Source organism: Amphiura filiformis, chromosome 20 (assembly GCF_039555335.1).
Source record: "Amphiura filiformis chromosome 20, Afil_fr2py, whole genome shotgun sequence".
Taxonomy (NCBI): Eukaryota; Metazoa; Echinodermata; class Ophiuroidea; order Amphilepidida; family Amphiuridae; genus Amphiura; species Amphiura filiformis.
The window spans coordinates 5,928,598-5,953,348 of record NC_092647.1 but is presented as its reverse complement, the minus strand read 5'-3'; the positions used below and the strand labels follow the sequence as shown (position 1 = coordinate 5,953,348).

Genomic DNA, 24,751 nt, shown 5'->3' with positions numbered 1-24,751 from the left:
CTTATCATTTAAATTTCTTTTCCTTTGACCTTATATTAATTTTACTGGAAAATTAATTATGCTTGAATTTCCATAACTTAACAAAACTTTCGATTTTTTTAATGGGAGTCGCGATATATATCATGCTTTTTCACTCGTTTAAAAATCATGATCACCCTGGTTAGTATTATTTTTCTTTAAAGAAAAAAAGCATGATTTGACTGCGAAATTGGGAATTTAATGAAGTACTTCCGTGTGTGGAATATTTTCTCCACTAAGAGAACTACCGAATCAGTCGAGCGTATGTCGGATGAACAGATTACCACAAAGGAAGTTTCAAGTGGTATTTTAAGTACCCCAAACAAAGAAAAGTGAATGGAGGTTAACTGTGGGTAATCGGATTATATGTTCGAGCGATCTCCTCTTTTCTCATCTTCTCTGGTATTATATAGGCCTATAGTACAACGACGGCCGTCAAGGTTGTGCATTTCCGGTATAAGTGGATCGAGTCCACTTGTAAACGCGTTCTCACTATGCTGTTTGATACCACGTCCTAGGTACGAGACTACCTCAATGAGGTGGTCTCGATGCTACATCCTGGATGTAGGATCGAAACCACTTATTTCGCGTTCTCACTGCTTGGAAGTGGACTCGATGTAGGATCGAGTCCACGTCCTGGTATCAAACAGGCATAGTGAGAACGCGCCCTTAGTCACCAACACATCTGTGCTCAGAAGTAACAGACCACTGCACTATCCCCTTGCCGAAGGCAAGGCACGCGAGCGAAGCGAGCCAGTGGCTCACCAACATCACAACAGGGCCACACTGCAGGAAAGACCACTGATGACCCCACCCCACTAACCGCGAAAGTCCACTAACCGACGCGCCAGCGGAGGCCGGTCTTTACTAGTGTGTCAGAGGGGATATGGCATGGTTTTTCATTTTTCTTTCTATTGGGTGGAAAATAGGTTGGCTTTGGAGCAAAGCTACAACAGATGACACTGTTACTGCACTAAAATGATTGATATGATCATTTTATGTATTATGTACTTTCTTTGTTGCAGGTGCTTGTTTCATATCAGATTTTGGTTTGTTGCCATTATTCATAAAAGGAGAGAGAAGCTGTGTCACAAGTCTACAACTATCTGAAACCAATGTCACCAACTCTAGCTTATCATGCATTGCAAAGCACCTGGGATCAAAAGTAAGATTTATGCATTATTACATACCATGGAATTACATCTACAAGCATATATTGTTGTCTTCATTCCATAGTGGCGTGAGGTGACGAAAATTGGCACATATGTTTTGAATGATGTTTTGCTAAGTTTCAGCAGCCAAAGTTAGCTAATAAAATTAAATTTGGTATATGGTTACAAAGTGAAATTTTTTGTTTTCTATAGTGGCATATCCACCTAACGCCACTTTTGATACACATTTTATAATAGTAAATAAGCTAAGAAATTTTGGGAAAAAGGAAAAAATATTGCACTGCATACTGGCGTGTCACCTTCGCTTCATTCCATAGTGCCGTAAGGACTCCTTACGCCACTATAGAATGAACTTATGAAGCTGACGTAAAGTAACGCCATAAGGGTTGCAGAGGTGGCGTAAGATTAAGAACATGTGTTTTGCGTATTTTCCATACTGACATACTTATTGTATTCAATTTGCCAGTAATAATAGGTCTTTATTTCTTTTGAAAGTTATTTAAGGATAAAATCTATTTATTTAACAACAGAAATTTCACATCAAGTACAAAATACCCCCGGGGGGTACTCAGTACAAATGACCATACGGGGACGTGCCGCAAATATGGGTAGCATTTTCAGCCTTCTGGTATATCAATGACCCCCTTTTCAAAGCCTATTTTGGTATATGAATGGGTCCTTTTTTCAAAATTTTCTCAATTTTTTCGGAAAACAGCCCAATTTTTCCGTAATCTAGCCAAAATTTTCAAAATTTTCCCAAAATTTTGGGAAAATTTGTAAAAACTAAGACAATTTTGGTTAAATTTGGCCGAAAAATTTGACTATTGGTTTATAAATGGGTCCAAATTTTGGGAAAAATTGTTATATTTATGGGTCCACTTCCAAAATCTCAATGCACGTCCCTACCAAAACCAAACTTGAGTACCCCGGAAAATACCATACATGACTATGAAATGAAGCCGACAATATGTAACCTGCTCTCACAAAATGATCATAAAGTTGACAAAATAACTTTCTGAGATATTTCAGATTTAAAAATCATTATTTTATGCCCTTTAAAATCATACCAAACCAGTTAGAGCTTTTCCTTGCTTTGGACATCAATGGACTGTTTCTTCTATTGTGCCATGGTGACTTTATGCTCATTTTGTGGGAGCAGATCACATATGCCGCTGAATGAGGTTTTTTTTTACTAAATAAACAAAAGGCAGACACCCTCCACAAGAACATTACAATAGGTTACTCCAAATAATGTTTTTTGTGGAAAGTATCTTCCTTTCGTCTCAAAAAAAAAAAAAAACCCATCATTTAGAGGCACATATACTTGTAGATGGAATTCTCCGGCATATTGGCCCTATATAATGATTACATTGATTTGTGCCATTGATTATTTTGTATTATATCATTCATATCATAAATAAATTCTGGGCTGTGCATTGGTGATTACCACTTGGTATTTTGACTATGATCCGATGCTTATGTAAGAATGATATAAAACAAATTAACTATCTTAAACTGGTTTAATGGTTGAAGTATAATAGCTTGGTGTAAGATATATTGCCCGGGATCTATTGTTCCATTTCTGAGTTTGGTGAGCAGAGGACGTTTCCCCAACACCAACCTTAGTTCAAATCAATGTCTTAAACAATGAAACCAGGATTGGAACACAGTTGCACCTTATTTAATGCCAAAATAAAAGTTAGGCCTATCCTCTGCAAACTATTGAAAATGTCCCATCTCTTTGTTTGCTGCAATTTTTCAGAAATGTCCCGATTTTTGACTCCCTGATCTTGTCCACTATAGTAAGAATTCCAATTGAATGAATGCAGCTTTTTACAGCTGCACTCGATCCAACCGCGATCGTATATTGCGTATTTTAAACTACAACGCTTAACGCATACGACCTTGGATACAATGCTATCCAATCACGAAAAGTGCGTTGGCATGGTTGGATTCACTTCCGCGTTACTCACGCACAGTCGCACACGCTGGCGTACATTGCGCAGTGTACGCAAGAATTCATCACGCTATTGAAAGCTGTGTTCATTCAATTGGAATTCCCACTATAGTAATTTGCCCCCATAAAATTGTTTGCTGCAATTTTGATATTCACCCCCCCCCCCCAAAAAAAAAGTTTCTGAAAACATACTACATAGACGCCTATTATAGATACATTCGTTCTTGCAGGTCACTACACAACAACTGATGCATGGCCAAAATACATGTACACCTATTCAGTCTAAATGTATAAATAAATTTACACATTTGCATACATGATCTGGTCCATGGGGTACGGAAAATTTGAAATTGTAATTTTAAAGGTAAAAATATATATGTAGTAAAACAAAACTTTAGAACTTTGAACCAAGTATGCTAGACCTATGCTGTTTTCAGTATACATGTATGATAGCTTTTATGTTTGTAGAAGGTAATAATTACAGTAACTCAATTTTCAGAAATGCCTCCTTTGGCCACAGGAGCAGATCGTGTCATTGCAATTGCATCAGAAGTATTATATGTTTTTCAAAATTTACATCATGAACCTCTTCATTATTTGTTTCCTCTGAATTTTATATACAAAACCACAACATGTTTACACTGAAAGTTATGATTCAATAATGGGCGAGAATTTAATAATAACAATGCTCAAATCACCCAGGGAAAACAGAAGCCGTCCTATGTGGCTCTTATCAGGAAATTACAGAAAGCTAGCAATTTTATTTTCTTGGAATTAATTGCAATAAAGAACCCTGAAAAAATTGCTACTAAATTAAGCTTTGAATTGGAATACCGTTGTTGGTGACTCATTAACAACAAACTCTTGTACCCAGGGAAGACTGAAGCTATCCTTTGGGGCTCTATCAGGAAATTAAAGAAAGCTAGAAATAGGCTATTCCACTTAAAATCCACACTACCCCTGTGACAGATTTTGGAAATATCTAACACAGGGGAGTATTAATTCAAATGGAATGAACACATTAGGCAGCTCCATTTGGATGTCATACACCTTTTGAGAAAGATTCAATCTGAATCTTCTGCTGAAGGAGGTTCAGTTTCAAATAGAGCTGTGAATGTATTCATTCCATTTAAAAATCATTCTCCCCTATAGAAGATATTTGCCAAATCTTCCACAGGGGTAGTTATATTATTAGTGAACTAATATTGCAGCCACTAAATCAGTGAAGTACCAGGGTGTGAAATGGAATGAATTGCCAACAGCATCATTAAAAAAGAAAGTGGCTTATCAGACCAAAATTTCCCAAGGGGGCAAAGTCACACTGGTTACTAATTGACCCAGAATCACTTTGACAGAACAAAATCAATGTTAATTTTAATGCTGAATGGTCCAAAATGAGATTAATTAATTTTTGAAGCAGACCAAAAGAATAAACCAATTTTATATCAATTTTTTCCCTGTATTTCGAGCGTGGTCGGTACACCACTGCTGGTAGAGTAAATTTTTATACAGATAAGTCCCATTTTCTTAATAAAATTACTCACAAAGCACTGCTATTTCATTTATGCAAGTCTGTCATGGTTCTCTGGGCTCTCAAAGGAATTCAAAAGTATTTTTTATACAGATGTATACGTCCATTTTCACAATACTCACAAAGCACTAGTTTAATTTAATGCTATTTCATTAATACAAGTTCTTCATGGTTCTCTCAAAGGAATTCAAAATAAAATTATCATACCATATTCATTTTAGACTTGTATTCTAGATCTCATTTGAGCTTTATTTGAGATAGAGTTAAGGCGAGTAAGAGTGGAGCATGACCTAGCGGTGTTTGCATTCAAATATTGAGTCAAATAAAGCTGACACACAAGAGGATATGGTATGGGTTCTCATTTAGGCTTGATGGTAATTTCCCCACCATTGGGAATGAATTTTCTCAGTAGGATGAAATGCCGAAAAACATTTGTTTCAATATACTTTTGGCCGTAACTCAATAACTGCAAGACCTACTCCCTATTCCAGAAAAATACAAAACTAATTTTTTTGGAGAAAAAAAATATTATCCTGTTTTGCCAAATAAAACATAGAAAAATCCTAATCCTTTAGTTAGTCCTAACTAGCGATAAAAGTCAAAGATTTATATTTAGCCAATTTTTGGAAATAAGGGCCAAAAACATGCATTTTTAGGGTGTTTTTCATATGCTGTGACAATCAAGCCCAAAGACTTGTATAAAGACTAATTTCAGTTTATGCTTTCTAAATTTTGGAAAAGATATGTTTCATTCTTATAACCAACCATTTAATTAAAGTAACACAAAAAAGTGAAAATAGAGCAAAATATACTCAAGATTTTGAATGCTTAGACTTGTTCCAAGTCTGTGATTTTTGTGACTCGATTGTCAGAAAACATGCGGAAAATGCATGTTTTTGGCTCTTTTTTCAAGAAATTAGTAAAATAGTGAACTTTTTCTTTTATCCCCAGTTAGGACTAAATGAATGATTAGGATTGAGCTATGTTTCATTTGACAGAACTTGATAATATTTTTTTATTTCCAAAAAAATTAGTGCTGTATTTTTCTGGAATGGGGAGTAGATGTAAATATAAATGCCATTATTGGCTTCCATGAGATATTTGCTGTGCAATTTATGTATTAATATTAAGAAGTGCACTGCACTTTTTAAAAACTTGAATGGCTAAAACTGGAAAAATATAGCTCCTGCCATCCTACTCAAACAACTCCAATGCTTTTAAAGTCTGTCATAGTCCTCCCCACAATACCTCAGCATGTTTACAAAAACAGCAAACATGCCCCAGGGAATAGCCAATACAATTGTGTTATTCAGGGTCCACAGCAGCTGAAGGGAGTATGCCATTATGCTTTGCAGTACCATTATAGAACTGATTGTGCCATATTGAAAATGTACACAAAATCCCACACTTCAACTTTCAATTACTCTCTTAAATCAGGGAAGCTTAGACTTTTGTTTGGAAAAATATTACCCATAGAGTATTGTGAATCTATCAATAGCTCTCAATATCTAAGCGGCTCTTGTTTATATTTTGTATACATTTGCTATGGAGCAAGCAGATATACTGCAATGCATGATGGGATACTCCTTTCAGCTGCTGTGGTCAGGGTCAGTATGGCAGTAACACATTTCTGTCTACTGCAATCATGGAGTGAAACTCTCTCAAGTTAGTAGTTGATGTTATGACTTTTAGGAAAAACATTCAGCTTTGCAGGTCAGTCTTTGAGTCTCCTGAATTCCCTTAACTGAAAAACAAACAAACCTGATGTCGACTGAAATTTGAAAACCAATATCTAGCAAAACAAATTTTAAAAGTAATAGCCTATGAAACTTTTCTTCACTCCCACCTGAAATCTTCCCCCTATTGTGTTGTATATACACAGTTGACAAATTAGAGGTCTCATGGTCACAGGTTGGTCTGAATGAGGTCACATCAAGTAGAGCCATCTGTGTGTGCGATAATCTGAAATGAGAGATCTACCATAGCATTATGCACACTCGTACAGAGCTATTCGGAGTTCAGACTTTTTAGTCTAAGCGCTTTGATTCTTTTGTGTATAGGTGACATTCTCATGGTGTGAGGAAAGTACAGAGGTTGGACTGAATGACATCACAACAAAGTATTCCTTCTTTGATGTCTTCCATTATAGCAGATTTACCATAGTGTTATGCACAGACCTTTTTGAGTCCTGACTCGTTCTAGTCTTTAACAACTTTGATGCTATTGTGTTCACAGTTGACATCCTTGGAGCTCTCATGGTGTGAGGAGATCACAGAGATAGGGCTGAATGAGATCACATCAAAGTGTACCGCCCTGGAAGCCTTCCATGCTAGACAGGGAAAGCTATCGGCCGATTCATTGGTGAAGTTAACACAGAACTGCACAGGGTTGACATGCCTCAATCTATCGAGTGTGGACAGTTTGACGGACGATGTGGTGGTTGAAATGGCAAGGAATATGCATCATATAAAAGTGTTGGATATAAGTTGGAATTTAGGTAAGTACCAAGAGGTTGTGAAGAGCTTGGACTCTCTATAGCATCATGTGTAATACTTTGGAGAATCTGGTATTGGATTGTCAAGCATGTACACTAAAACAGAGTATATATCAAGCATTTTTCAGCAAAGGCTGGATTTTTAATGACAGTTGGCATCCACATCATCACAAAGGTCTGCACATGTGGTATATAGTGTGTGTAATAGGCACAACACATTATATGTATCAATCTATTAAGATGGATGTTTGGATCAAAAAAGTCAATAACAACATTTTTTGTGACTTATGGTTTTTGACGTATGACCTCTTGAAATTCATAAGTAGATAATGTTGTACCTGCCATACTTGGTTGCAAAGTTATGAACTTTTCATATGTTTTACTATGTTCATTTGCCTATAAATTATTATTTGGTCTGACTGGATTAGACAATGTCACATACTTCTCATACACAAAATTTTATTGCCACACACATGACAGTAGGTATGATGCTGATGACAATGGCACCTTTTTATAACGATAATAATAATAATAATAATAATAATAATAATAATAATATAATTATATATCACATGTTTACAAAGTACCTCAATGCACTTTACAACCAAAACCAATAAATAAATAAAAATAAATACAGGTAAAAATTAAGAACCAACGTGTATGAGAACATGTGTCAGTACGAGAGCAGAACAAAGGAAAAAAAGAAAAAAGTGGATAAAAATTAAATCATTATGAGGAACATGTAACACAGAGACAAGGTCAGAAAGTAATGTATTTCATTGAAAGCAGAAAGCATTTGTTGGCTGTTACTTCCATGCTGAAGGATGTGCCCCCAAAATGGGTGAGTTAGCCACAAGATATCCCCAGACACGGTCTAGTTTAAAAAAAAAGAAAATAGCTGTATCTCTATGGTTGACTTGGCAGGGTAGTAAAACATCACCCTAACTTGATTGGTGCTCTTGCATTGGTCATTGTTTTATAAAATCTTCCAAAAATGGAGTAGCTTTTACAGAAAATCATTAATTCGTCATGGTTACATGTTTTGAAAAGAATTGCCATCAATGAACAAAAGTTTGTCATTTTTAAAGTAAAAATTACCACTAGAAATAGGGTATGGTTTTGAAACTCAGGCAGTTTTATCAGACATCACATTTTACCGTCCATCACCAACATGATGTTGCTTTCATTTGTTCTAGGAAGACAAATAACAAATGGGAATTCGTTTTGAAGATTCTATTTACAAGCATACTTGGCAGTGGGGTTTGACCCCCACCCTTTTTATTTTACCCCCACCCTTTTATTCAGGCACCCCTTATATTGAAAATTCCTGACCCCCACGCTTTATACTGAGGCACCCTTTACACTGAAAATTCCTGACCCCCACCACTTTTTGCTTTTTCCCCTATTTGTATACATTGATGAAGTCACAGGCAATTTGGTTCAAAGTAAATCAAGTACGCCGAATTCTGCACCTATCATCACACGATAGCCTAGTGGATGTAAACATGCATCAAATGGAAATTTTATCTTGCGATATGGTTTGCTGACAGTGGTTTGGCACTTTTTGTGGTTTGGCACTTATTCTTGGAAACTAGGATGATTTTATCATTCAATGAAAATATATTGTAAGCTGGCACTCCCACCCTTTTTATTTTACTCCCACCCTTTATATCAATCCACCCTTTTTACCAACAAAGTTTAAACCCCCACCCTTTTAAGGATTTTCCAAATTTCCAAGTGGCACCCATTGTTATCAATGCAGTTATTCCATCCATCATTGTTATCAATGCAGTTATTCCATCCATCATTGTTGTTACAGCTCTCACTAATGCAGAGATGCCACTTTTCCCGATTTATCAGGAATTCTTGATTTCTGCCATTTCTAGACATAAATTCAGGATTTTGTTGGCAATAAATAAGTGTCTACGCTTTGCAACTTCCTGATTTTTTCAACAAGAAAGTGGCATCTCTGCTATTGATACTGTCTCAGTCATACTTTGTAACTGTCCCTTGATGATAGAGTTATACAACAATTTTTATTGATAATAATTGTATTAAGTTAACTATCGATTTTGTTATTTATTCCATCATTGTTGTTATAACTCTCACTGATGAGTCTGTCTCGGATGTGTTGTGTAACTGTCCCTTGATGATAGAGTTATACAACAATTCTTATTGTTATTTATTCCACCATTATTGTCACAGCTCTCACTGATGATTCCATCTCGGCTGCGTTGTGTAACTGTCCCTTGATGATAGAGTTATATGTAGCAGGACTGAAGAGAACAACAGAGAAACCACTCCTACCAATTGTAGCAGGTTAGCATTGTATGTTCTATGGCCACAGACAATCCTTGGGAGTAGTCCAAGGTTGCGCTGACTGCAAATCTGTTTTTATGTTCAGAGGCTCCAGAAGATTTTTAATATTGGGGGCTGATCTGAGGCACAAAACGCTGAAGGGGGTGGGTGCGGGAGGGGAGGGGGTGGGTGCTGGAGGGAATATCCCCCTCCGGCGCAGAGCGTGGAAACTTTTGAAATGCATAGATTTTTACTTGAATTTTACCTTATATTTGGAATTATACCCTAAAATGGTGAATTTTTACTTCAGATTATTGGGGAGGGGGGCTCTAGGATACTTGGGCCCCCTCACCAAAATTATTGAGGGGGCCGGGCCATATATTGATATTAATCCGCAATGTCATAAGGCCGGCCGATTACGAGCTGATCAAACTATAAACCTGAAATGCCATTTGGCACATTATCGGTCTTTTATTATTGTCAAACGACAAGAAAAACATTTCCAACATGTAACATGGAAGTGTACATGAACTTTTCAATTGCAATATCTGAACTTGGTGTAGCATAGAAATTCATCCAAACTACATGGAAAATGTTTTTGTAATCAAACAAGAAATATTGATCTAGACTTTGTATGGAATCAGTACCAAAAACAGGTAGGTACTCCCGATTCCAGAAAAATACAGCACTAATTTTTTGGGTTAAAAAAAATCCTGTTTTTCCAAATGAAACATGGCTAAATTGTAATCTTTTAGTTAGTTTTAACTGGTAAGAAAAGTCAACTTTTAATATTTAGCCAATTTTTGGAAATACAATGTAAGGGCTAAAACATGCATCTTTAGGGTGTTTTCATATGCTGTGACAATCAAGCCCAAATACCTGTACTAAGACTAATTTCAGGTTATGCATTTTTCTAATATCTTTATTTATTTTTATTTTTTTAGTTAAATGGCTATAACTGGAAAAATATGGCTGCTGCCATCACATGCCTTGAAGTTGTTTTGTAATAATGAAACCATGAGTGATTAGGAATTGAACGCCCTGTTTATACTACCGCATTCTGTTATAATCTGGGCGTTCTTGATTTTGGATTGGATTTATGGATAAAAGTTTTTGAAACCCGACCTCAAAAATGGACCAATGTGACAACAGAACGACACAAATATATTATAATGTTGTACATAGACTTTGAAAAGATATAATTTTGAAAATGAAGCTAAGTTTGCTGGAAAAGAACTTTGAACAATAATAAAAATCAGCCCCTTTTTTAAAGATTTTGTGAAATATTTTGAAAATGCACCCCATCTGTAAATCAGTTTTCAGAAATTTGCTAAACCCCAAGAGCCTAAAAATGCTACAGGAATCGACTACACATCCCAATACCCACCTTTGCACATAGACATCCCCCTGGTTATATATAGCACAAGCAGAAAGTAAAATTTCAAAAATACCACAAATCATTATTTTTATTTTTTGTTTATTACAGATTTTGTTCGTTGGAAGAGATGCTTTGCTTTAATCCGACTCAAGATGAGGGAGAGACGAGTATTAAAGGAATCAGGAGACCCACATCTATCTAGTGATGAGGTAAATAGGCTATTCCAGTTGAAATCCATATACCGTAAATCCTCGTCTACAAGCATAGTGTTTTTGATGAAAGCTAAATTAATACGAAATAAGCGTAAATATGCCAATACAAAAGATTGGTCTTAAAATAATACCCGTTTGTATATATGCTTGGATCTGTAATTTATTTGCTCAAACTCCATAATAGCACCTGGATTAATGTAGCTTTCATCAGAAAGAAAGAAAGCGCCATTTCATCACTCTAAAAATAACGAAAATATGACCATTACAAGGTGCACATTCTATTTTATATTCCAACCTATTTTGTCTAGCATTATAGTTGCAGTGGTTCAAAAAATTTGTTGGAAACGTCCTGTTTTTGGACCTTTATGGGTAAATTTTACATGGGTATATTATTTCAAAATAAAAAACAAACAAAAACAAAACAAACAAACAGTTACCGTATTTGTTCCAATAAGCGCCCATGTCCCAATAAGTGCCCACCTACGGTATTTTCAATTCGCTAAGGGTACCATTAATGTTGAAGTGACAGAAAGGAGTTAATACAGTGAAATAGCTGGAAGACTACAAGTCCTGTGTAAACTTGAACGTCTGAGGACCCTTTTATAACATACATAAATTCATCTCTAATAAATGCCCCTTACGAAAAAATTAGGTAAACCAGGTAAAAAATAAGTGCCCACCCAAAATGACTTTGTTAAGCGCCCTGGGCGCTTATTGGAATGAATACGGTACACCATTTTTCAAATGTCACATCACTCATGCTTTAATGGGTGAAATTTGCACAGTGTAGATGGTCCCAATTGTGCTACATAATTTCACATTGACCCTGATTTCAAAAGTACTCACATTGATGTGGATTTAGTGTACTATGTGGATTACCCTAGTGTTTTCATATCTGAGTAGACAGGCCCAAAGTGTGTTACACAAGTCAACATTGGTCCGGATTTCAAACGATCCACATTGATGTGGATTTAGTGTACCATGTGGATTACCTTAAGTGTTTTCATATCTGAGTAGACAGGCCCAAAGTGTGTTACACAAGTCAACATTGGTCCGGATTTCAAAGGATCCACATTGATGTGGATTTAGTGTACCATGTGGATTACCCTAGTGTTTTCATATCTGAGTAGACAGGCCCAAAGTGTGCTACACAAGTCAACATTGGTCCGGATTTCAAAGGACCCACATTGATGTGGATTTAGTGTACTATGTGGATTACCCTAGTGTTTTCATATCTTAGTAGACAGGCCCAAAGTGTGCTACACAAGTCAACATTGGTCCGGATTTCAAAGGACCCACATTGATGTGGATTTAGTGTACTATGTGGATTACCTTAGTGTTTTTATATCTGAGTAGACAGGCCCAAAGTGTGCTACACAAGTCAACATTGGTCCGGATTTCAAAGGACCCACATTGATGTGGATTTAGTGTACTATGTGGATTACACTAGTGTTTTCATATCTGAGTAGACAGGCCCAAAGTGTGCTACACAAGTCAACATTGGTCCGGATTTCAAAGGACCCACATTGATGTGGATTTAGTGTACCATGTAGATTACCTTAGTGTTTTTATATCTGAGTAGACAGGCCCAAAGTGTGCTACACAAGTCAACATTGGTCCGGATTTCAAAGGATCCACATTGATGTGGATTTAGTGTACCATGTAGATTACCTTAGTGTTTTTATATCTGAGTAGACAGGCCCAAAGTGTGCTACACAAGTCAACATTGGTCCGGATTTCAAAGGACCCACATTGATGTGGATTTAGTGTACTATGTGGATTACCTTAGTGTTTTTATATCTGAGTAGACAGGCCCAAAGTGTGCTACACAAGTCAACATTGGTCCGGATTTCAAAGGACCCACATTGATGTGGATTTAGTGTACTATGTGGATTACACTAGTGTTTTTATATCTGAGTAGCCAGGCCCAAAGTGTGCTACACAAGTCAACATTGGTCCGGATTTCAAAGGACCCACATTGATGTGGATTTAGTGTCCTATGTGGATTACCTTGTGTTTTCATACCTGAGTAGACAGGCCCAAAGTGTGCTACACAAGTCAACATTGGTCCGGATTTCAAAGGATCCACATTGATGTGGTTTAGTGTACTATGTGGATTACACTAGTGTTTTTATATCTGAGTAGCCAGGCCCAAAGTGTGCTACACAAGTCAACATTGGTCCGGATTTCAAAGGATCCACATTGATGTGGATTTAGTGTACTATGTGGATTACCTTAGTGTTTTTATATCTGAGTAGACAGGCCCAAAGTGTGCTACACAAGTCAACATTGGTCCGGATTTCAAAGGACCCACATTGATGTGGATTTAGTGTACTATGTGGATTACACTAGTGTTTTTATATCTGAGTAGCCAGGCCCAAAGTGTGCTACACAAGTCAACATTGGTCCGGATTTCAAAGGACCCACATTGATGTGGATTTAGTGTACTATGTGGATTACACTAGTGTTTTTATATCTGAGTAGACAGGCCCAAAGTGTGCTACACAAGTCAACATTGGTCTGGATTTCAAAGGACCCACATTGATGTGGATTTAGTGTACTATGTGGATTACACTAGTGTTTTTATATCTGAGTAGCCAGGCCCAAAGTGTGCTACACAAGTCAACATTGGTCCGGATTTCAAAGGATCCACATTGATGTGGATTTAGTGTCCTATGTGGATTACCCTAGTGTTTTCATACCTGAGAAGCCAGTCCCTGCTGTTTCACCTTTATACGGTCTGTCATTGGGTTCTATATTTTTGGATTTTGTGATTGTAAAAAAGTGGACCAAAGCAGAGTGCTTTGAATTGTTGTTGTGTTGTGTTGGGTTAGGTTATGTTGTGTTGTGTTGTGTTATATTTTAAAAAGTCGCCCTTCATAAATTTTCTGAAATTAAATGTAAAGAAAATATATCTGTAAAGAGTGAGAAGGCATTAGCTGCTGTGTATTAGCAGGACATCAATCATTGTGAGACATAGATCACAAAGGATACATGCCTGAATAAATTAAGAATTTGGTTACCTTGCTAATAATACAACACACTAAATATAAGGCCTTGAAAATCACCAAATTGCATGAACTTTCAATATTAGTGTGCTTTACTGTTCAAATTTACAAGAACTGCTGGCATATGCTTTATTCAAATATGACAAAAGTGTACAGTCTTTATGGTTTAAATTCATACATGTACAAACACTGATACATATGATGGTATGGTACTCAAAATGGTACTGGTGAGGCATACATTGTATACAACACAGCAATTATCAAATCAATTATTTGTGCAACTGTTTACTATAAAACGTTTGCACAACAATTCCTGAAAATAGAAGTCTCAAAACATGCTTGTTATATTACATCAAGCATGAGAATGGCTACACTGCAGTACTACACAGTTTCAACGCTTGTTACATAAATGTTAAAGCATGAATAGAGTATTTTACCATTACTGCAGGTGGTGAACGCTTAATTTGATATTTAAGCTCAAATAGTAAAAACAAATTCACTTTACTTCAGCTAAATCATTGTCTTAACCCCATGAGAACTACCTGCCGAGTGGCCAAAAAGAAGTTTTCATTATCTGTTGGACCAATCAGCAACATTGTTGGAATAATTTCACCTCGCAAAAAAAATTGTGAATTATTTGCAAAGCTCCATTCTGATTGGTGATTAAAGTGAATATATCCCATAATTGACCAATCAGAAGCAATGTTAGATTGGCAGGTATTGCTCTAGGGTTAATGAAGGCACATAGTTTAGCTTTCATGAAAGAAGCCTAAGAAACCTTTCTGACACTAAATTGCATTTTAATATAACATTTTTATGTAAGTGAGACAAGCATCTTTTTTTTTTCACATAATTTGGTTGACTCCAAAATCAACTGTCAAAATTTTTTTTTAATCAACAAATTCTTTTGCCTGATCCAAACTTTTGAACTATTTTTGAACACATACAAAGCTTATAGTTTCTAAAATACAATACCCTTGGATGCATACACTATAGCCTATGCAAACAGATCAACGATCTTGATAGTCGTTTTGATCAACTAGCATTAATAATTTATCGTATATTACCACGAGTGAATGACTGAGCGTTGAGTGTGCCGAATTCGGAGACACTGAAAATTGCGAGAGCTCATACACACGCAAATAGCGATATAACTCTGATCTTAGTGAATGAGTTTGATCTGAATACACCATGTAAGTTTGTGGGGTATTTACCAACACTCGGTAGCAAGCAGGCAGGTTGAATATAGCTTATTATGGTTACAAGTTCAACTTTAATATCTTAGACATAAAGATCGTATCAAGATGGAGTCCATGTTTCTAGGCAATGTGCATGATCCCATCATGCAAAGCACTTATCCCAGAAAGTGATGGCGCTATTTCACATCACGTTACACACGCCACAACAGATCATTGCGGATCTGACAACGAATTATACATGTAATGTATATTCTCTCATTTATCTTGGCTGTGAGACATTTATAAGAGAATATAATCATTACATGTTTAAATTGCCAGCAGCACATCCACCATGACATGAGCTGTAGGTAGGGGTGTGGGTGTAATAATGCTAGTTCTTCAAAACAACTTCATCATATCTGATGAAAAAAAGTTAACCCAATTGATCAACTCTTTTTGTCCAATCATAAATCATGGGGGATTTGTCATGGGTGTTGTATCTGTGCTAATCTCCTTATATCCTCAAAGCTGAGAATCGGACAGTTTGATTGATGTCTTGATACTAAAGTATTAGCTTACAAGCTATAGCTTGACCATCTTGGTCATGTGGGATTTGTCAGAGTGTTTTCTTACACTTGGTTAGCTCGTCGCTTGTGTTGTATCTTGTGAATTTTTACTATCAGAGCATATTGATTGTGACAATAATATAGGTTTTCTCAGTTAATTTAACACATTTTTCGTAATATTTAATATCCCATTAAGTTTGAAATCGCCCTTAAAATTCGGAAGTGTCTATTTGCAAACTTAAATTTCGTCTTTGGTCAAATAAATTCATATGATCAAAAAGATTCATACAATGTTCATTTGATTTCGTCCTAGAGCGCATTGAAATCGTCTCACCTGCTGCATGGACAGTACTTGCACAAATATAATTTGTCTTTGTTCATTATTTTCATCTTTGATCAAAGCCATTTGTCCTCATAATGCATTGTAGGCCTTCATTAATTACATCTTAGAGATTCAATCACTGGTACTGAGTTCTCACTAGTTATTTCGATTTAGAAAATGAATTTCAATTCAACTCAGATTCACTTTCTTATTATATAAAATCATTTTGATGCAATTTCAATTCAATTCTTCTCTACTTTAAATCATTTTGATTCAATTCCAATTCAATGCATTGAAATTAACTGCTAACCAATTTCAATTCCAATTCACAACATTTGAATTCAATTCTAATTCACGGCATTTGAATTCAATTCATATTCAAATTCAATTCTTATTACCAACACTGATATATTTTACCAGGCATTTGGCTAAAAGCAGTTCAGGGAGAAAGTTCATAGTAACTGATAAGCTGACAATACAGGTGAAATGGTAGAATCAAATACAAGTCATGTCGTATACATTTTAGATTCAATGAATTGAATTGAAATGAACATTCGATTCAATGCATTGAATTGAAATGAAAGAATAAAAACATTGAGAAAAGAAAGAAATACCGAATGAAAGAAAACAAAATAAAGAAAATAAAGAAATATGAAATATATAAAAATGGAAAGATAAACAGAAAGAATGAAAGAGAGAAAGACAGAGCTGCAGGCCTACTTCTACATGCTTTATGTTAAAGACGCAATTAAATGACCCGAATATCAAAAGATTTGATCAAAGACGAAATATATAACACATTAAGGCCAGAGTAATGGAAGACACATTCGTTCACGCCCGAATTTGAGATTTCTTGATATTTATCAACACTAAGATGTATTCTTTCACTTGAAACTGATAAAATACAACTTGCTAATATTTACTCGTATTTTTGCTTGATTTGTTTCACTCTTTTCAACTCTAAAAAGTCACATGGCTCAAGACAGCTTAGTAAATTGGCGGAAATAATGAGTCAGAAATGCGCGAATGCGAAATATTTTGATTATGTATGTCCAACGCAGTCTAGGCGCATTCGGTTTGTTGTTCACGCCAGCAAATGTGGTGTAAACAAAACAAAAATTTGCAGTCAAAATGCCACTTAGATTTTTAATTATTTTGAATTTTGGCGCACTGAAAGCAGACATTATAGATTTATTGGTGCAAAAAGATGCATATTTAGACCATGCACCAGATACAGCTTTTACAAGCGTGAAAGTCTTACCGTTTTAAAATATAAGGACGTTTTGTGCATAATTTTGACATTCTTTTACTAAAACGTCGATTTCTCAGAGTTCACTTTTGACAATATTGCACGATTTTTGTGACAAGATAACTCGAAAAATATGCAAGCAAAAGGTAAACTTTTTGCACTATCGTTTAGAGTACATCAAAGCCTAGGGAAGGTTTTCTCATTCTGTGCAATTTTTAGCTTAATAGAGTGACAAAATTGCTTTTTTCACATGTTTTTTTCAATTTTTGAGACGAATTTCAAAAAAATTAAAAAAAACCTTCCCTAAGTTCATGTCTCTTCTTTTTTTTACTCGAACGGATTTTTTTCTAAGTTGTCACAAAAAAAATTGGGGTAAAAAAGTGAATTTTTGTGATTTTTTCAAAAACTCGAGATTTTTGAACAAATCTGACGTCACCATGGGATTCCTTGACTCATTTGCTTTCCAAAAATGTATAGTTTTATATACTTTTGACATACAATTCAGAAATAATGATGCTCGAAAAGGTCCATGTTCTCTCCCATTACACTGGCCTTAAGTTGATAACCCCTACATTGGACGAAATTATACATTTGGACGAAATTAATAAATGAACATTGTATGAATATGTTTGATCAAAATATGAATATATTTGACCAAAGACGAAATTTAAGTTTACAAAATAATAGACACTTCAAAATTTTATGGACGAATTCAAACTTAACGGGATATTAAATATAACGAAATATGTGTTAAATTAACTGAGAAAACCTATATTATTGTTTATACATTTTCAGCTTTATTCATGACACGGATTTACATATTTTACAGCACGGAAAATGGATTTTAGAAAACGGTAAACTTCGGACTCTAACCTATGGTTGCACACATTACATAATGCCAATCAATTGGTGAATACACATGATATTTTCAAGTCAAAACTTAAAAAGAATCAAAATTATTTGATATCAGAAGGACGTTCTTCATATTCAAAAGGTAATTCGATATTTGTGATATGAGCATGCATACCAAATAATATCCCAAATGACTCCCCCCCCCGATCAGTTATCAGTTGGTCTGTATTTTGTGGAATTGATTTACTATTATCCCTCTTAATTTAGGTGCACCATATATGATAAATTTCTCCATGTTCATATAGTTCTGTTCGCGCGCCTTTATCTTGTAGCGATCAGTTTCATGATTGTCTCAGGCAGGCTGGCCCTAAACAGGTACATTTAGGTTGTGAATATAATGTCTTTTATCTATACATTTCTGTTTTCAGTACTTTTACAGCCAAGTTTGTCATTTCTCACATGTTTGTTTCAATATGAATGATTGGTCATTTTGGCCTGCGCTGTTGTGATATTTAATAATGGACAATTGGACTGATTGATAGATACATTGATCCTATTAGAAGTATTGGCTTACCAACTCGAGTTATTCCATCATGGTCATGTGGGATTTGTTCAGAGTGTTGTATCAGCGCCAATCAGTTGATATTTTCGTTACTGAGAATTGGGGCAGATTGATTGATATTGGGCCATTCCATTTAAAATCCACACTACCCCTGTGGAAGATTTTGGAAATATCTTCTACAGGAGGAGTATGAATTTCAAATGGAATGAACACATTAGGCAGCTCCATTTGAAAAATCTTCCACAGAGGGAGTATGAATTTCAAATGGAATGAGCACATTAGGCAGCTCCATTTGAAAAATCTTCCACAGATGGAGTGTGTATTTTTAATGGAATAGCCCATTGAGTATCAGCTTATAACTCACCTACTCCCGATTCTAGGAAAATGTGCACAGTACTAGTTTTTTGGTATTCAAAAATTATTATTCTGTTTTGTCAAATAAATCAGCCCAATCCTGACCCTTCAGTTGCAACTAGCTGGCAATAAAGGTCACCTTTTTATATTTGGGATTTTTTTAACAGGGAAAAAAGATTCAATTTTGCAAATGTTATTGCAATCGCTGTCTTAAAGTTCAAAGACATGAAATATTAAACTTTATATTACCAATTAGTTTCAACTAAAGGATTATACTATAGGATTGAGCTGTGGAAAAACAGAATAATATTTTTTGATCCCCAAAAATTTATTTGCATGGTCACATGTTTAAGCCATAATATATGATTTGAGCCAAATTTGAATTTTTTTATGTTTTTATACCCCTGCCTTGGACTCATAATCTGAGAGTTTGCTTGACGTGCATGGGTTTGAGTCCCTGTCCCGCCACCGTGTTGCGCCTTTGAGAAAGGCGCTTTGTCTCGCTTGCCTCACCCCACCCAGGTGCAATGGGAAGCTGTTAGGGGTGGTCACAGTTATTGTACTGATGAATCCTGCACCATTTGTAGGCAGGAAACATGGTTCCGACATATTCTAATAACGGCGGAATAAATGTAAAGCGCTTTGAGGCTGTTTACGGCATAAAGCGCTCTATAAATATCTACATTTTTTTCTTCTTAGATTGGACTTGTTTAATTGTATTTACAACTGAAAAAATAATATCTTTACAGAAAAGATTAAAATCTTATCCTCCTGGGCAACATGTTGATGAGTTGTCTTTATAAGAAAATGTTTACTGCTCCTGTATTTGTGTTCATTTTCTTTCTATAAATACATCCGGCGTATTATCAATGATCTTTCAAAGCACTTGTTGTTTGCATTAATGGATGATTGTAAATGCTGATAGCTGATGGGTTTGCAATGAATATTTGATATCATTCAAATCTATAAATGCTGAATCATTCTTACAGGTACACTTGGGTAATATAGCTGTGTGAATCATATAGTCTAACCCTGAATGAATTCATTTAGCAAGTCATTGAGGTTCCCTATAGGTTTCATCCATAAGGGACTGCACTATAGCCTTAGATAACAGCACCATTTGTGATGTGAGCTGCGAAACCCTTCACATTTTGCATTATGTTTTATAAAGAAAGTAAAGGCTAAAACTCCTTCTTTTTTGTCTCGCCTGAATTTTGTTCAGGATGGGACTTAGCACTATTTCTGTCTGTCCGTGTGTGTGTGGGGGGGGGGGTATGTGTGTGTGTATCCATCCGGAGCTGTATCTGGGGAACCGTAACCTACAGGGACACTACTTGGTGGGAGGAAGGATATCCAAGTCTGCTCCATAACCGTATGTTTTCGGGGGAAAAATATGCAAATTAACATAGCTAATTTGCATAATTTATGTCAACATTTAGAGTTAAATTTTCGGAAGGTCATTTTGAGGTCATCCAAGGTCAAATTACTAAAAACTGTGATATAGGCATGAAACTTGGTGGGTACAGTCAACATTTAAAGGTCATTTTGTGTCATCTGAGGTCACCCAGGGGTCATCTGAGGTCAAATGACTAAAAATCTGTCATATGGGCATGAAACTTAGTGGGTACAGTCAACATTTAGAACAAATTTTTGGAGGTCATTTTGGGGTCATCCAATATGTTATCCAGGGGTCATCCGAGGTAAAATTACTAAAAACTGTCGTATGTGCATGAAACTTGGTGGGTACAGTCAGCATTTGGAGTCAAATTTGCAGAAGGTCATTTTGGGGTCATTCGAGATCACCCAGGGGTTATTTGAGGTCAAATTACTAAAAACTGTCGTATGGGCATGAAACTTGGTGGGTACAGTCAACATTTAGAGCCAAATTTTTGGAAGGTCATTTCGGGGTCACCAGGGTCATCTAAGGTTAATTAAGTAAAAACTGTCGGATGGTCCGACAGTTTTGTATTGGTCCAATCAAGCTCTAATTGAACAGGCAAATCACCATGGGTTGTTGCAGGTTCATTTACTTCTACCAAAAGTAATCGCGAAAGCAGGTGGTCACCAAAGCAGGCGAGACTCGTGGTTCGAGAACCGCCTTGTCTTTTTTCAAGTCTTCTTTGACTTTTGATGTTGATGTTGAAGTCACAGGTACAAACTGAAAATAGCTCTGAAAAGAGTTATAAATTGCCATCATGATTTTTTTTGTTTAAAAAAAATCAGAAATGAAAAATTTCACCATGTGAAGGGTTTTTGCATCACATTTAAAGGGACACAGAGAACTTGTAAAATAGGCCAAAATTAAATAATATTTACTATCTTCAGACGATCTATTTAAGACCACAGGCCCTATTATTTTACTTCTGTCACCAAAACTAACCGCGAAATCAAACAGTCACGAAAGCAGGCGTGACTCATGGTTCGAGAACCACCTTGTCTTAAAAACCTGATGCAATGTCAACTATTACATACAACGAGATGGCCAGCAGTTCATTGTTGCACTGGATATATGCTTGTTACCATTTTTATCAACTTGTTCTATAAATTCTTGACATTTAAGGCTTTTATATATTTCCTTATTTCATATAATATAATATTTTTGCTCTTGGAAGGTTTATAATGTTTTATATTTTGGTATTCTACAGCACCTTTGAATTGGAAAGATAAGACTTACAATGCTGCAGATGTACTTTGTGATCATTTTTATTTTGGTGATAATTTATACATGTATAGAGAGTTCAGATGCAAAAACCGAATTGACTTAAGGATAGTAACCATTTTCAACTGTTGCAATGTGATCGTTTGCAGCATGCTGAGAATGGTAGTGAGCTTTGGTAATTTGCATTGATTGTTTCATAGTGAACGTGTAGAAGGATTCAAATATCACAGATATACTTTTGTAGGTCCTGTGGTTCTTGATTTATGTTGTAAAGAGGGCTGAAACAACAACACTTTTGTAAAATGTACATAACTCATTAACAACAATAAATCAAGCAAGATTTCAAAGTACGGTATATGATTTATGACCTGAACTTCTGTAAAACACCAAGGTGTTATTTTTCAATAATACATTGATTTAGACAATGAAAATCAATTTTTTTGGCTGCTTCGACCAACAATACCTAGTCAACCCTTAAGGACACCAACATCGGCTCTATAATGCTAGCTTTAATAATTGACACCCTATTTTTAAAAATCCATTTTTTTATTATTTTCTTAATAATGAAATACTTACATTTGGTCTATATCTCAAGTAGAGAAAAAATTTTGCAACTGAACTGTTCATATTCATGCTGTGGAGTTACTGTAACCATGGAGATTGTTTGAGTCAAAAAAGTGCATGTATTAACACCAAATCTCCTATTTTTCTTGATTTCGTAGGAATATGAAGACCTGTACGTTCCTGTGAGATCATCCAGCTATGTGCCACACCTGAACTACATTGATGTGCAATATTGTGATAGGATGAAGGATAAGGTACTGGGTCAGATAGTAGCCATATGCCGTGGTACACTCACTATCAAGGACTACTATGGGGAAGACATTATTCCAAAGTTACTACCTGGTGGACTTTAGTATGTTTGGTACAAAATTGTCACTTTGATAGAATGAAGGGCAATTTCATGCCAGATAGTAGCCATATGCCGTGGTACGCTCACTATCAAGGACTACTATGGGGAAGACATTATTCCAAAGTTACTACCTGGTGGACTTTAGTATGTTTGGTACAAAATTGTCACTTTGATAGAATGAAGGGCAATTTCATGCCAGATAGTAGCCATATGCCGTGGTACGCTCACTATCAAGAACTACTATGGGGAAGACATCATTCCAAAGTTACTACCTGGTGGACTATAGTATGTTTGGTACAAAACTGTCACTTTGATAGAATGAAGGGCAATTTCATGCCAGATAGTAGCCATATGCCGTGGTACGCTCACTATCAAGGACTACTATGGGGAAGACATCATTCCAAAGTTACTACCAGGTGGACTTTAGTATGTTTGGTACAAAATTGTCACTTTGATAGAATAAAGGATAGTAGCCATATGCCGTGGTACGCTCACTATCAAGGACTACTATGGGGAAGACATCATTCCAAAGTTACTACCTAGTGGACTATAGTATTTTTGGTACAAAACTGTCACTTTGACAGATTGAAGGGCAATTTCATGCCAAATAGTAGCCATATGCTGTGGTACGCTCACTATCAAAGACTACTATGGGGAAGACATCATTCCAAAGTTACTACCTAGTGGACTATAGTATGTTTGGTACAAAACTGTCACTTTGACAGATTGAAGGGCAATCTCATGTCAGATAGTAGCCATGTGCCGTGGTACGCTCACTATAAAGGACTACTATGGGGAAGACATTATTCCAAAGTTACTACCTGGTGGACTTTAGTATGTTTGGTACAAAATTGTCACTTTGATAGAATGAAGGGCAATTTCATGCCAGATAGTAGCCATATGCCGTGGTACGCTCACTATCAAGGACTACTATGGGGAAGACATCATTCCAAAGTTACTACCTAGTGGACTATAGTATGTTTGGTACAAAACTGTCACTTTGACAGATTGAAGGGCAATCTCATGTCAGATAGTAGCCATGTGCCGTGGTACGCTCACTATAAAGGACTACTATGGGGAAGACATTATTCCAAAGTTACTACCAGGTGGACTTTAGTATGTTTGGTACAAAATTGTCACTTTGATAGAATAAAGGATAGTAGCCATATGCCGTGGTACGCTCACTATCAAGGACTACTATGGGGAAGACATCATTCCAAAGTTACTACCTAGTGGACTATAGTATTTTTGGTACACAATTGTCACTTTGATAGAATGAAGGGCAATCTCGTGCCAGATAGTAGCCATATGCCGTGGTACGCTCACTATCAAGGACTACTATGGGGAAGACATCATTCCAAAGTTACTACCTGGTGGACTGTAGTATGTTTGGTACAAAATTGTCACTTTTGATAGAATGAAGGGCAATCTCGTGCCAGATAGTAGCCATATGCCGTGGTACGCTCACTATCAAGGACTACTATGGGGAAGACATCATTCCAAAGTTACTACCTGGTGGACTATAGTATGTTTGGTACACAATTGTCACTTTGATAGAATGAAGGGCAATCTCGTGCCAGATAGTAGCCATATGCCGTGGTACGCTCACTATCAAGGACTACTATGGGGAAGACATCATTCCAAAGTTACTACCTAGTGGACTATAGTATGTTTGGTACAAAACTGTCACTTTGACAGATTGAAGGGCAATTTCATGCCAAATAGTAGCCATATGCCGTGGTACGCTCACTATCAAGGACTACTATGGGGAAGACATCATTCCAAAGTTACTACCTAGTGGACTATAGTATGTTTGGTACAAAACTGTCACTTTGACAGATTGAAGGGCAATTTCATGCCAAATAGTAGCCATATGCCGTGGTACGCTCACTATCAAGGACTACTATGGGGAAGACATCATTCCAAAGTTACTACCTGGTGGACTATAGTATGTTTGGTACACAATTGTCACTTTGATAGAATGAAGGGCAATCTCGTGCCAGATAGTAGCCATATGCCGTGGTACGC

The 24,751-nt window shown here is 36.2% G+C and overlaps 1 protein-coding gene across 1 annotated transcript in view; it reads left to right on the top strand.

The window, feature by feature from the left end:
* LOC140143016 (uncharacterized) overlaps positions 1-23,148 on the top strand; it is a 51,698-nt gene extending 28,550 nt beyond the window's left edge. The window contains exons 10-14 of the mRNA XM_072165048.1: positions 1,044-1,183; positions 6,914-7,175; positions 9,378-9,491; positions 10,957-11,057; positions 22,533-23,148. Coding sequence (XP_072021149.1) covers positions 1,044-1,183; positions 6,914-7,175; positions 9,378-9,491; positions 10,957-11,057; positions 22,533-22,727 — 812 coding nt within the window. The 3' untranslated portion in view covers positions 22,728-23,148. The remainder of the gene's footprint in view (positions 1-1,043; positions 1,184-6,913; positions 7,176-9,377; positions 9,492-10,956; positions 11,058-22,532) is intronic.
* Positions 23,149-24,751: the final 1,603 nt, after the last annotated feature.